General features: G+C 47.3%; 1 protein-coding gene across 4 annotated transcripts in view; it reads left to right on the top strand.

Moving 5' to 3' along the window:
- The window catches only part of zcchc7 (zinc finger, CCHC domain containing 7), a 44169-nt gene that overhangs the window by 28428 nt on the left and 1803 nt on the right, over positions 1-13938 (top strand). For all 4 annotated transcript variants that reach the window (XM_061245616.1, XM_061245614.1, XM_061245612.1 and 1 more), the window contains exons 6-8: positions 2482-2517; positions 12079-12174; positions 12480-12597. In XM_061245616.1, coding sequence (XP_061101600.1) covers positions 2482-2517; positions 12079-12174; positions 12480-12597 — 250 coding nt within the window. The remainder of the gene's footprint in view (positions 1-2481; positions 2518-12078; positions 12175-12479; positions 12598-13938) is intronic.

The following is a 13938-nucleotide window of genomic DNA, read 5'->3' as shown; positions in this document are numbered from 1 at the left end:
ATTTCGGGGACAGTTAGAGGGAGAAGAAAGCTCTGCCATATCTGTATATTATTATCCAACATCACTATTTACTGTTGGACACTGTCCGCTTTAAATAAAACCCATTTTTTGCCTCGTACACATTGAAATCTTCAGGAAGCAATTATTGATTCCTTGTACATAATTAATACAGGCTAAGCCTGTATTAACCATGCTCTTTCTTCCAAACCTGTGAGCTACACCGTGTAAATTGCTGTTTAATTAATTTAGGAGGTAGTACTTCCAAGGTGAGAATTTGCATTCAATGGAGTAGTTTCAATGCATTTTCTTATTTCAAAAAGATAATTCTAGTAATAGGGTCATTTTGACTAAGCTCCACATTATAATATATAACAATATATGAATGGAACCTAACATTTTTGGAGCTTATAGCAGTGTTTTGGGGTACAAACATTTGTGAGCAATTATGTACGGTATAGATGGATTCATGAGCCTTTGTACATTTACTCTGAATGTAATTTATTATGTTGAATTAGGAGTTTATTGTTTGTTTGTGTATTGTTACGGTTGGATTCTGATCTTAACCCGTGCGTTTGAGTGTGATGCTTCTATCCGTAACCAAGCAACCCGCACCTGGGAGGAGTTCCAATAGAGCTGAACAGGAACCTTAGGGGTTCATCCCACCACATTTTGTGTCAGGATTCAGAACGCAGTAATGCAGACTGGATCTCCCCCAAAAGGTAACCCGCAGACCCCTTTTTTTAAATTAATATTCCACTTGTTTGACAGTACTTTAATTACAGTGGACATGATATTCCATGCACACAGAAAAAACCGAAATCGAATAAGACAACCTAAATGAATGATTTTACCGTGTTGGTTGAAAATATGTCAATATTTTTATGTAGTTTCTCTGACATTGGGCTGTCTTTAGATTATTGTGGGGCAAAGTGGCATGTTTCTACAGTATGAACAACAATATTCACAGAGATTAAGGAATGATTTTGAATCTCGTGTGATATCGGACCCATTCCTCAGCACTCCTCATATAACCACTACGTAGTGGTACCCCAGGCAGTTAGAGCAGAGTGCGTTCCCCTGCTGAAGGGCAGAATGGAGAGTAGAAAGCATACAGCGTGTGTTGCCTTCTAGAAATGTCCAGGGATGGACCACTTCATTTAATGTGAGGAGATTCCAGTTGCATAAAGATGAGTACAGGCATCAACATGGCAAAAACAAAGGGGAGGAAATTGCACACCTCAAACAATGATTTGAATTCCGTTTTCCTCTGTTAGCTCCTGGGGCCAGTTGAATAACTGGCTCGCCAAACATGTGGTTAAAGCAGAAATTAGCTGGGGGTATTTGAGTTTAGATTGGATATACTCAAGGAGGAAATCCATGTGAAGTTCAAGCCCAATTCCTGCTCCCAGCATATGTTATTCTCCGTAATCTTACCGCAATGTGGTTTGCCCTCAAGTTTGTGTAACAGAGATGAAGTCTGGGGGCTGTGTATGGAATCGCAGCGTTTTGACTTCATTGTCTTGGTTGCTCGGTTATATGACCAAACAAGAGAACACAACAGTGTCTCAGCTCTGCAGTTATCGTACAGCACCTTTTTCATTTTCCATGCTTTTAATTCCGTCACACTTTTAAAAATGCCCAGCCGAAAACGGAAAGGTCCGATGAGGGAAGTGTGGATATGGGGAATGACACGGTGATCAGCCCTGCACGTTTGGTGTGCTAAAATCAGGGAGCTCTCTGACATGGCCCCTGTCTCTCAGGGGCCTCGCCCTCCCCCCCCTCTCTCTCTCCACACACCCGGGACGCTCCCTCTGCTTGTTTTGGGATGGGGAGGAGAAGAAAGGGAGCGGATCTGTGGTGCTCGGACACTGGCCTCTGTGGAGCGTTACCGCGCTGCTTCCTCCTCATTGTGCTGCGGGGTGACTTTTCATTAGCCGCAGAACGCTTCAAAAGGGACCCCCCCAACCCCACCACCACCACCACCTCTTCTGTCTCTATGCTCCTCCTCTGTCATCCCTCCTGTTTCCAGAACTCTCCGTGGCTTTGCCCTCGTCTTCCTCCGCACCTCCACCTCTCCTGAGCGTGGGGGCTGTTTAGCATGTACTGGCCTAAAATGGGCAGAGGAGCGAGTGAGCTTGTGTGTGTTTGTGTGTCTCTGTGTATTTTTTAATTGCAGTGTTTGTGTAACTGTGTCTGACTCAGCTTTACGAGGAAATAAGACGTTATACTTCGCTGCCTCCTATCTGCTTAACATTTTGACTCATTTCCCTCCTCTCTCACTCTCGCCTTTTTTCTCTAAAAAAACATATTCACAGTGCTTTATTGACTGGAAGTACATGTAAATATTTCCAAAGCTTACAATAATAGCTTAAACATAAGCACATTACTGAGTAATCGGTAACTGTACATAACAGTGGTCTAGTAGAATAGGTGTATTGGTGCTGGTATCTAAATGGCTTCTCTCCCTCTCCCTCTCCTCAGGCATGCCCAGACATTTGGCGACAGTATCACCTCACAGTAAGTACCAGCTCCAGACCCTCTTGGGCAGTGTCCAGGCAGAGGCCGGTCTGAGAGGGTGGGCGGACTGAGGACAGCGTGCGGGACTTTCTGTCCATTTCTATCTCTTCCTCTACTGCTCGACTCCCTGCCCTCTCTTCTCTCTCTCTCTGTCCATTTCTATCTCTTCCTCTACTGCTCGACTCCCTGCCCTCTCTTCTCTCTCTCTCTGTCCATTTCTATCTCTTCCTCTACTGCTCGACTCCCTGCCCTCTCTTCTCTCTCTCTCTGTCCATTTCTATCTCTTCCTCTACTGCTCGACTCCCTGCCTCTCTCCCCGCTCACTCTTTCCATTTCTCTTTCTCTCACTTTCCTTCTTTGTATCTGACACTCTGTTCATCTCTGACCTCAGTCTCTCTCCGTATAGCGTCCTGTTGGCTGTTTGCATCTCAGTAGCGCACTGGTCCCACCTGCGTTCTGCTGAACACTCCACACTCCAGCCATGGGGGCATTAGTGGCTCGCTAACGTAGATAAAACTAATGAGCGAAACTCGCGCCCTCAGAGCCTGCAGTTTTAGGGGAGGGACAGTGCTTGTCAGCCGGTCAGCTCATTTGGCCTGCGTACAGCAGAATTAGGTTTATTAGCTTTATTAATTGCGACTTTCTTTGCCAGAGAGAGGTCCACCTACCTCCTGTGGCTGCTTTGTTTCCGTGCCAAGTGAACGACCGCCTCTTGACAGTGTAGCAGCAGGTCACTCCTGACTGTGCCAGGGCGATTAGTCTTCCAAAATTCTGCCAGCGCCAGCAACTTGCCCATTATTGTCCCCAGATCCTGAGACAATTAGGGAAAGCATGTGACATTAATGCTCAGAGGTCCCGAGATACGCATTCATCTTTCGCTTTTATTGCTTTAAAAGAAATGTCCTGTGTCCTGTCTCGTCGGTTCCCTGGCGCATAGGAAACTTGGAAAAATAAACCAGACCTGTATCACCATCTACAAAAGTTGCTTTTGGAGGAAAAATGTGGCGCCCCTGTGCTGTTAATGCTTGTGGAGGCTGAGAATTTGGCAGCGCTGAATATTTGGCTAGCCTGAATGTCTGCCGAGGCTGAATGGCGCTCCGCCCGCAGTAATGAACAGGGAGGGCTGCTGGGTAGCAGTTAAACAGGGCCTCCGCTGCTCCTGCAGATTGCACAAAGCCGGTGTTAAAACTGAGCAGCCAAGCAGAAAAGGACGGACACAGACCTGTGATGAACACTCTTCTCATGCTCTCCGTCCACTGCTGTCGATAGGAAAGGTTTTCCCATTTTTGTTTAATTTGTGTGTGAGTGGGTGTGTGCATGTGTGAGACACCATATCCATTCTTCTCTGGCTTTTGAGTTTTGGGCTTTGGTCTGGTAAAATGTGCAGATGGACTGTGCCTTTAAAGAGGAGTTTGAGCGCGCTCAGTGAGAGTGTAGACTGTGCCTTTAAAGAGGAGTTTGAGCGCGCTCAGTGAGAGTGTAGACTGTGCCTTTAAAGAGGAGTTTGAGCGCGCTCAGTGAGACTGTTGACTGTGCCTTTAAAGATGAGTTTGAGCGCGCTCAGTGAGAGTGAAGACAGACTGTGCCTTTAAAGATGAGTTTGAGCGCGCTCAGTGAGAGTGTAGACTGTGCCTTTAAAGAGGAGTTTGAGCGCGCTCAGTGAGACTGTTGACTGTGCCTTTAAAGATGAGTTTGAGCGCGCTCAGTGAGAGTGAAGACAGACTGTGCCTTTAAAGATGAGTTTGAGCGCGCTCAGTGAGAGTGTTGACTGTGTCTTTAAAGATGAGTTTGAGCGCGCTCAGTGAGAGTGTTGACTGTGTCTTTAAAGATGAGTTTGAGTGTGCTCAGTGAGAGTGAAGACAGACTGTGCCTTTAAAGATGAGTTTGAGCGCGCTCAGTGAGAGTGTTGACTGTGCCTTTAAAGAGGAGTTTGAGCGCGCTCAGTGAGAGTGTTGACTGTGCCTTTAAAGAGGAGTTTGAGCGCGCTCAGTGTGAGTGTTGACTGTGCCTTTAAAGAGGAGTTTGAGCGTGCTCAGTGTGAGTGTTGACTGTGCCTTTAAAGAGGAGTTTGAGCGCGCTCAGGGAGACTGTTGACTGTGCCTTTAAAGATGAGTTTGAGCGCGCTCAGTGAGAGTCATCGCTGGTGCATCAGGAAGCCTCAGGCCTGTGAGAGCAGTAACTGGCAGGAGAGGCTAATTGGTGAAATCAGTGAAGAGTTTGTCCCCCGTGGTACCGGCTCACCAAGGCAGAGAGGTGTGTGACAGACATCCACCATCTGCAGCCAGGGCCCGGCGCATAGCGCAGCCTAGCCTAGCCTAGCGTAGCGCAGCCTCCCTGCGCTGGTGCGCGATATAGACCTCAGCTGAGGAGAAAAGAGCTAGTCTGTTTGTCAATTAAAAGACGTGATAAAGCATGAAACGGGCTGCCAGAGGAGCGCCGCCGTCACGCGCCTCTTTTGAGATTAATTAGCGGAGCTGTCTAACGAAGAGGCGAGATCATTAACGCCGCGCGGGGAAGCCGGCCTGGACCCACCACGCAGCCTGCCTCAAAATCTCTCTCTCTCTCCCTCTCTCTCTCTCTCTCTCCACATATGTATATGTATATATTTGTATTACTCATTATCTCTCACATTCACACACTTTCTAACTCCCTTTGTCTTTGTCTCCCTCCTCTCTCTGCCTCTATTTTTCTGTCCCTCGCTCTCTGTCTCTCTCAAATTCAAATTCAGTTTTTAAATGCTTTATTGGCACTGGTATTCTGGTAATGTTGGTAATCTGGTTATCTGGTAATGTTATAGTTAATACTATATATGACTATGTAGCAGTAGGTAGTCGTATTAATCACATGGTTTCTCACTACACCTTGAGTTCAACCCCAAGAATATCAGGTTTGTGTTTTTCAACAGAAGAGCTTTGCCTGTGTACATTTCTTTCATTGGATCACTCTCTGGCAGCAACATGATTGTTTTTTGTGTGTCTTATGCCATGCCTTGATTGCTCTGCATGTGTCTTTAGGGTGGTGGTGATGTGTTGGGTGGTTGGGGTTTCTGTGCCTTCCTTTTAAAGGGTGTGAGCAGGGATGAGTGTATACTGGACCTCTGTGTGTGCGTGCGGTTTGCTGAGGAATCTGATCTTAAAACCAAACGGCTGTGAATTAAGTAGCATAGCAGTAACAGCATAGCATGGACTAGACCTGTCCGCTCCCCTGCTATAGCCTTAGTGTACATGCAGTATGTGTCTATTACACAGGCAGACAGAATACTGCCTAAACCGTTTAAGGTGCGTGGTCACAATTATGTGATTAGAATGTTGCCCATGGAAACACTGTGCCCAAGTGTGTGTGTGTGTGTGTGTGTGTCTTGTACACAGGCAGTTATTACTGTGTTCTCTATGTTTTGCCTGTTTCTGTCTTTATGTTTGAAGAAAAGAAGATGGGGAGAAAAAAGAGGAAGGGTGCCATAATTGCCTGTCAGATTTTGTGGGAGGCAGCAAGAAGCAGGAGTTTAATGACCTGCACTGTGCATACAAATAATTAATTTGTTTAAAGATCATGTTTGCATAAAGCTTATACAGTATGTAAAGAACCTTCCCGGCACTTACCGAGAGTTCAAGGCGCATAGCGCCATCTACTGTGGTTCTTTGGTCTAGTAATATTAGCGGCAGTGGGGTCACTGTGTAGCACGCAGGAATGCGCGCACATTCATTGTCTCTATTGGACTAAAGGGCGCGTGACTGACAAGTCTACGTTGAAGGGCGGAGCAAATTGTTGTGAAGTTGAGTTTGATGCAAAAAAAGAATTCACCTCTGTAGACCTGTTCACATTTACAGGGTAATAGGCATTGAATAAACTCGTAATGTTGCGCCCTCAAATGTAAATATATTTGAAAGCTGAAAATTGCCTTGCCTTATTTAAAGTATAAGGTTTTATAGTCTGTCATAATACCATCACCCAGTTTGTGATACAAAACCACATCGCGCAAGCTATTTGTTTGATTTCATATCGCAAGTTGAGGGTTGACGGTGCGAAAGTACGTCGTCCCTGCTGGTGTCGCCACTGCTGTTCCGTAGTGAAATTCATCATATAGTGTGATTTTTCGCCGTAATCCACATTTGATATCAGAGAGTTTATTGACTCACCCGCGCGCAGTGATATCAAAGCTGATCGACAATCTGGCAGTGATATCAGTGTCTTTTGATCGAACCCTCCTGGTGATATGAGAGCGTGTATCGATTGGCTTTCCCGCGAAGATATCCGTACCACTTGAGTGACCCCCTCCGTCGGGATATCAGGCTCTTTGATCAGTTAGTATGGCGATACCAGTAATGGATTTCCCTGCGTTTACTCGGGACGTCACGCTGACTGCATGGCGAAGGCTTTCGCACGAGACCAAAAACGCTGTGTTTGTATGAACAAGCAGAACATGTATGCCACTACTGTGTTCAATGTCCCTGCACAGATATAAAACGTGTTTCCTCAGTACTCCCATGGCCGCTATCTCAGTGAAAGCATATGATATTGTTTCTATGTTCCTATACCTGATATTTAAGGGGGGGGATCCAGTGAGCAGCAGTTCTGCAGACAGAAACGCCTAATGAGAGACGCCAGAGGAGAATGGGCAGACTGGTCAAAGCTGACAGGAGGGTGGCAGTAACGCAAATAACCACGCATTACAACAGTGGTATGCAGAGCATCTCTGAACAGACAACGCATCATAACTCTAAGTAGTTCGGCTACAGCAGCAGAAGTAAAAAAAATAAGTCTAAAATACCTAATAAAGTCAATCAAGTATTTTAATAATGAAATACATTTTACTAAATATAAAATTTAGCTATATCATTGCTAGGTCTGTGCATTGTCTTTCATTAGTGCATTTTAACTTTTTGTCACAATTATGTTTTTTTTTTTTTCTTCATTACATTTTTTCCATAATCATAATTCAAACTGGAGGCATTTATTCTTCCAAATATATAAATAATATTTAACCAGTAATTAACCTGTGGTTTCTACACTTTAGCTGTTTGAATGAATGTCTAATTATTACTATTATTATTTACATTATACTAGCTATGCTCATTGATTTTCTTTTTACTGTTCCTATAATTTGTGTAGGCATGATTGCTTTGCACACATTTAATTACATATATTTCAATTAATTTCTTGAATTTTACTTTTTATAATATTGAGAAGAGGTGATACTATGTCATGATCATGGTTAACTAGGTTAAATCTTGTATTTCTGTGATGATGAGACTTCCGCTGGGTCTTCAGAGTGATGGAGTTTAAAAAATGTTTTCACTAATTAACTTTTTCCTATCTTTGATATAATTGAAAAAGTATTTGTGATTTTAACAAATAATTAATCATTGAAATAATTGAAACCAAAGTCAACCATTAAAGGGTAAATTATACCAAAAACCAAAAATATAGTCTAGCTGGTCTCCACAGTGTTGATTGTGTACAGTATGGAGAACAGGATGTAGCTTTGTCACAGTAAACCCGGCTCCCTGGTAATGTGTCGTGTGACCAGCTGAGAGACAGGTTTGCAGGTCAGACACTTCAAACGGCTCTCGTCCAGCGTAGGGATTCTATCAGACCCACCGCACAGCCAAGATGAGCGTTTAGAAACACAAAGCTGTTTCCTGCCGGCGGTTTCCTGTAGACACTCCTCGCTGTAGGCCCTGTGGCACCCCTGAGAGGAGAGCTGAAAGCAGAGCGAGACAGCCGAAGAACAAGTAAAATACAGTGAACAGCAGCGCAGGGTCAGGGTTTATTGAGCTGTGGCAGGAGTTTATTGGGTCGAGCCACAGACCAGACGCCAGAAAAGAGATGGTTGATGGGAATGGTCAGCAATTTGATGTTAGCCTCTGTGACCAGTGGGTAGAGCCCAACCAATCAGATATCACTGCCTGTGTGTAGGGGGCGGGTGACCTCCGCTAAAACCTATGGGACGGTAGATTTGCAGGAACAGGGTCAGTGCAGCTTTTCCAGCCCACCCCACTGTGTAAAAACCTAAAACCTGTGTGAATGGCTCTAAATATAAATAAAGAGTTGGCATAGTGCTTGTATTTCAGTCGAGTCACAGCCTCCTATATACCTTCAGCCTGCAGAAGAAAATGTTGCTCTGCTCTGAGTCTTCGTGCAAGGCACATCTGAACTTCAGCGTTTATGTTGAATACGGGTCAGCCCTAGATAGAGCATGCGCTCACTCTTTTCCCAAGCATTAAGAGCATTTGTGTGTTTAGGAGGTCTGGCATGTTTTGTTGTTCGGTTAGTATGTAGCAGGTCCTGGGTGGGGTAGGGGGTGAATAGCACTAAGCTGGTGGATAGATCAGAGGTATTTTATTCATCCTGGTCTCTTAGCATGTTCATGTGGTAAATGCCAAGCTTTAATGAATGTGTAAGTACGAAAATAAGGAACAGCCTCTTGATGAGATTGTTTGTTGGCTGCCGTATGGATTGTGTGTAGTGTACTCATGGAGATATTGGTTGATTGTGCTGTGTATTTGACACGTGAGTTCTGTGGAGGGCCGAGTCTGCCTCTGCACTGGGCGGGGTCACTGATCTCTGGTCTCTGGCCTGTCAGGGTCCGCTCGGCTAACTGCGTCTGTACTGGGCTGGGTTACAGCGCCCTCTAGTGGTCGAGGCTGCATCTTACAGGAGTCAGAGATGGAGATCAGAGAAATGTCTGTGTTGATGAATTCAACCTTTCACTGCCCTTGTATATACACATGCGTACCTCCCTGTGTGTGTGTGTGTGTGTGTGTGTGTGTGTGTAAGGAACATTTATCAGAGTAACCGTGTCTTTCAAATGTTTTTTTAAGATGTAGCTCAAATAGATTATTTGGTTTTGATTGTGCCCTCTGTGAACTGTATTGGGTTGGGTTACATGTAAGAATTAATTTTGAATGGGGTAGTGGACCTCAGTGTGGGGGTTGTGTATATGAAAGACTCCCAGCTTATCTGAAGGGAGAACTTTTCCGTCACATACTCCTGATTGACAGCTCATCGGCAGTGAGAGTGAGAAATGAGAAGGATTACAGTGGGGGGCTGATTGTGTTGCCGTGTAGGCCAGAACACACTAAGCATGTGCACCAGCACTTGAGTGTGCACGTGTACAAGTGCACGGACAGTCCGGTTGTGGTTTGTGAATACAGATACACAACACAGGCTCTTGCTAATCCCTACACACTCTCTCACAAATGGAGAGGCACGCATACATGCGTGCACACTTAGACACTCTCTCTCTGGCTCTCTATCTCTTTCTCTGTCTGTCACACCCATCTCTCACACACGCGCACACACACATTTGCGTGCACACACACTCTCACACACACACTCCCTCTCTTTCCCTCTCATGCACTCTCTCACACTCACACACACACACACACACACACACACACACACACGCACATGCACTCACTCCTTTCTCTCTTATGTACTCTCTCATACACTCACACACTCACTCCCTCTCTTTCTCTCATGCACTCTCTCACACACACAAGTACACACATGCACATGCATACACACATGCATACATGCACGCAATCATACATACGCACACACACACACACACACACACACACACACACACACAGGTAATGAGCACAGGAGGTGTGGTTCTTTGGGGTCTGAGTGTGTGCAGATAACAGCAGCTCAAGGTCACTGAGGACCTCTGAACTGGTTCATTTACATAAGGCATGAGGGGGTGGGGGTGAGACCGAGCCCTGATCTCCTGCCCTTTGTGATGGAGATGTGGCTGTGTGGCCCCACCCCTCTCCTCTCCCCTCTCTGCTCCGGCTGGGATGAGCTATTTTAATGGATTTCATTCATTCGGCCGCAAGCTGCTCTGGCATTAAAAAGGACAGAGAGCCATGTTAAAACGAAGCTCAGAGAAAATGGTTTCAGAATCGGGGGTGAGAGTGTGGTGCAGGGGTGAAGGGGGGTTGGATGCCGTACGCTGTGGTGCAGGGGTGCAGGGGTGAAGGGGGGTTGGATGCCGTACGCTGAGGTGCAGGGGTGAAGGGGGTTGGATGCCGTACGCTGAGGTGCAGGGGTGAAGGGGGGTTGGATGCTGTACGCAGTGGTGAAGGGGTGCAGGGGGGTTGGATGCCGTACGCTGTGGTGCAGGGGTGAAGGGGGGTTGGATGCCGTACGCTGAGGTGCAGGGGTGAAGGGGGGTTGGATGCTGTACGCAGTGGTGCAGGGGTGCAGGGGGGTTGGATGCCGTACACTGTGGTGCAGGGGTGAAGGGGGGTTGGATGCCGTACGCTGTGGTGCAGGGGTGAAGGGGGGTTGGATGCCGTACTCTGTGGTGCAGGGGTGAAGGGGGGTTGGATGCTGTACGCAGTGGTGCAGGGGTGAAGGGGGGTTGGATGCCGTACGCTGAGGTGCAGGGGTGAAGGGGGGTTGGATGCCATACGCTGAGGTGCAGGGGGGTTGGATGCCGTACGCTGAGGTGCAGGGGTGCAGGGGGGTTGGATGCCGTACGCTGTGGTGCAGGGGTGAAGGGGGGTTGGATGCCGTACGCTGAGGTGCAGGGGTGAAGGGGGGTTGGATGCCATACGCTGAGGTGCAGGGGGGTTGGATGCCGTACGCTGAGGTGCAGGGGTGCAGGGGGGTTGGATGCCGTACGCTGAGGTGCAGGGGTGCAGGGGGGTTGGATGCCGTACGCTGAGGTGCAGGGGTGCAGGGGGGTTGGATGCCGTACGCTGAGGTGCAGGGGTGCAGGGGGGTTGGATGCCGTACGCTGAGGTGCAGGGGTGAAGGGGGGTTGGATGCCGTACGCTGAGGAGACTGAGTGAGCCAATCCCTGCTTTGGGGAGAGCACTCCTTATCGGCCCACATTTATCACAATCACTGGAGTATAAATCTCCTCACTGGACAAGCCAGAGCATCTCTCGTCTCTCTATCCGTGCCTCTCCCCCCCCCCCCCTCTCTCTCTCTCCCCCCCCCCCCCTCTCTCTCTCTCTCTCTCTCTCTCTCTCTCTCTCTCTCTCTGTCTCTCAGGTGATGCTATCTCCCAGGTTATGCATTACTCTTATACAGTATGTATGGACAGCCTGTTTACTGGAGGACTGATATAGGTCCTCTTAGTAGATTATCTGAAGGTTTCTAAGGGGGTGGCAACGAGACCGTTAATGACCTGGTCCATCCAGACTGCTGTCTGAAGCTGCAGAGAACCCTTCAGCAGTGAAAGCCTTAAGTGGGCTGAGTGTTTGACCTATGAAATTACACTCCTTCGTATTGCATTGTGGGTGCGACAGCATGGGGTTGTTTTGGAAATGACCAATCAGAGACCAGGAAAGAATTGTATGTGTTTTTTTGCATGTACGTTGGGAATGTCTGTGCATGCTTCATCTGTCCTCTGTGTTCTTGCGATTTATCTGATGATGTTACCCATCTCCCAGAATTCTGTCTTCAGACAATATTACTTCTGTATTGTCTCCCACATTGATAGTTGTTTTTGTTCTTGTGCTAATTCAGCCAGCACAGGTCACATGACATAGCCCGGGAGGAAGCAAAGTAACTAAAAAGCATCCGTCCCCTTTCCCTGTCTTTCAGACTCAGAAGGGTCCAATCACCAAGCTGGAAGTAGAGGATGCTTACAGAACCCCCGCCTACTGCTACAACTGCTCACAGAAAGGACACTTTGGATTTGTGAGTGTGAAAAGTCGCAGGGGACCGAGTCTTCGAACAGAGCGTTCTCTCTGGGTTTTCTCAGGGTTGAGAACGCTGTTTCAAGGCAAAAGCCTAAACTGGTCCTCAGACAGGTGTGGCAAAGAATGGACAGTGGACAATGGTGCATGAAATGGGAGTCTATTTAAGCCACCAATCATACACACCGGTCATCCTGTGGAACCATGACAGACCAATCTCTTTTAAAATGACTTATGAGCAGACTGATTGTCTTTATGTGTAGATTAGAGTGGAAGTGAGCTGGGTTTGATGTGCTTTTCCAACAGGAATGCAGCCAGCGCAGGATGTTCAACGGCACGTTCCCCACCGCTCCCTACATCTCGTACTACGACACACCCCAGGACCTCCGGCAGAGAGACAACCGGGCCCGCCGAAAAGCTGAGGGTACGCGCGCCCCCCTGTCTATCCTCCACCTCGGGCTCTGGAACCCAAACGAAGGCCACGCTCACGCCATAGCCTTTAAACATGCACCCGGAGACCGGCCGCCAACCGTCTCCATAGCGACGGGGTGGTGGCTTCAAGGGAGGGTGTGGTCACGAGAGTATACCACTGTCCAGAAAACATCATCACTGTACACCAGTAGACATCAGTGTGTTACATGAGCAGTATGCAGGCTTTGGGGATTTTTAGATATGATCCACCCTCACATAGGCTGGCCTGTTGTGTATGAGTCTGTCGCTATTTCACATCAGGTCGATTTTTTTGTACGGGCCCTGTGGCATTTAGGGGCCTGTTAAAGGAAACTTGGGAGAAGAGTCCAAAAATGAAATTCAGTACGTATTGGACCTGTGCGCAAAGCTGCACTCACTTTTCAAATTGCATGTAGACATTTGCTCCAGGCTCAAGAACGTCAGAGACAGCAATACAACAGGGGAGCGCAATTATGAATATTCAGACTAGGAGACAAAGTCCTGGTATTACTCCCTTCGTCAGCATCCAAATTACTCGTCAAGTGGCAAGGACCTTTTGAAGTTACATAGCGTAGAGGGGATGTAGACTGTGAGGTTATTTGTTCTGATAAGAGAGGGGGCAGTTCTGCCGTCTCCAATTTATTAAAATTGTGGAGAGAGGTAGACACTCTCTGGCTATCCACACTGGATTTCATGTCAGATGAGCTGGGACCGGAAATTCCCAATCTGAACACAACTCATCCGGTCTGAACACAACTCATCCGGTCTGAATACAACTCATCCGGTCTGAATACAACTCATCCGGTCTGAATACAACTCATCCGGTCTGAATACAACTCATCCGGTCTGAACACAACTCATCCGGTCTGAACACAACTCATCCGATCTGAACACAACTCATCCGGTCTGAACACAACTCATCCGATCTGAACCCAACTCATCCGGTCTGAACACAGCTCATCCGATCTGAACACAACTCATCCGATCTGAACACAACTCATCCGGTCTGAATACAACTCATCCGGTCCCACTTGGCAGCCATCAGGCTGGATGGGTCTGTTCAGTGCGTGGATCACTGAAAGGTTAAACGCGGTTTAAAAATGTTATACCTATCCTATGCCTCGGGTGGACGAGTTGCTGGATTGGTTGAGCACTGCTCTTTTTTTCCCGACACTGGATTTAACCAAGGGCTGTCCCCAGAGTCCAAGGAAAATAGACTTTCTCCACTCCGTTCGGTTTACACCAATTCATCACTCTCCCGTTCAGTTTGCATGGGGCTTCAGCTATCTTCCGATGCCTGGTTAAGTGGTCGTCT

This window comes from Conger conger, chromosome 6 (assembly GCF_963514075.1).
Source record: "Conger conger chromosome 6, fConCon1.1, whole genome shotgun sequence".
NCBI classification, from domain to species: Eukaryota; Metazoa; Chordata; class Actinopteri; order Anguilliformes; family Congridae; genus Conger; species Conger conger.
Note: the sequence above shows the minus strand (reverse complement) of the source record. Positions and strands in the feature narration are given on the sequence as shown.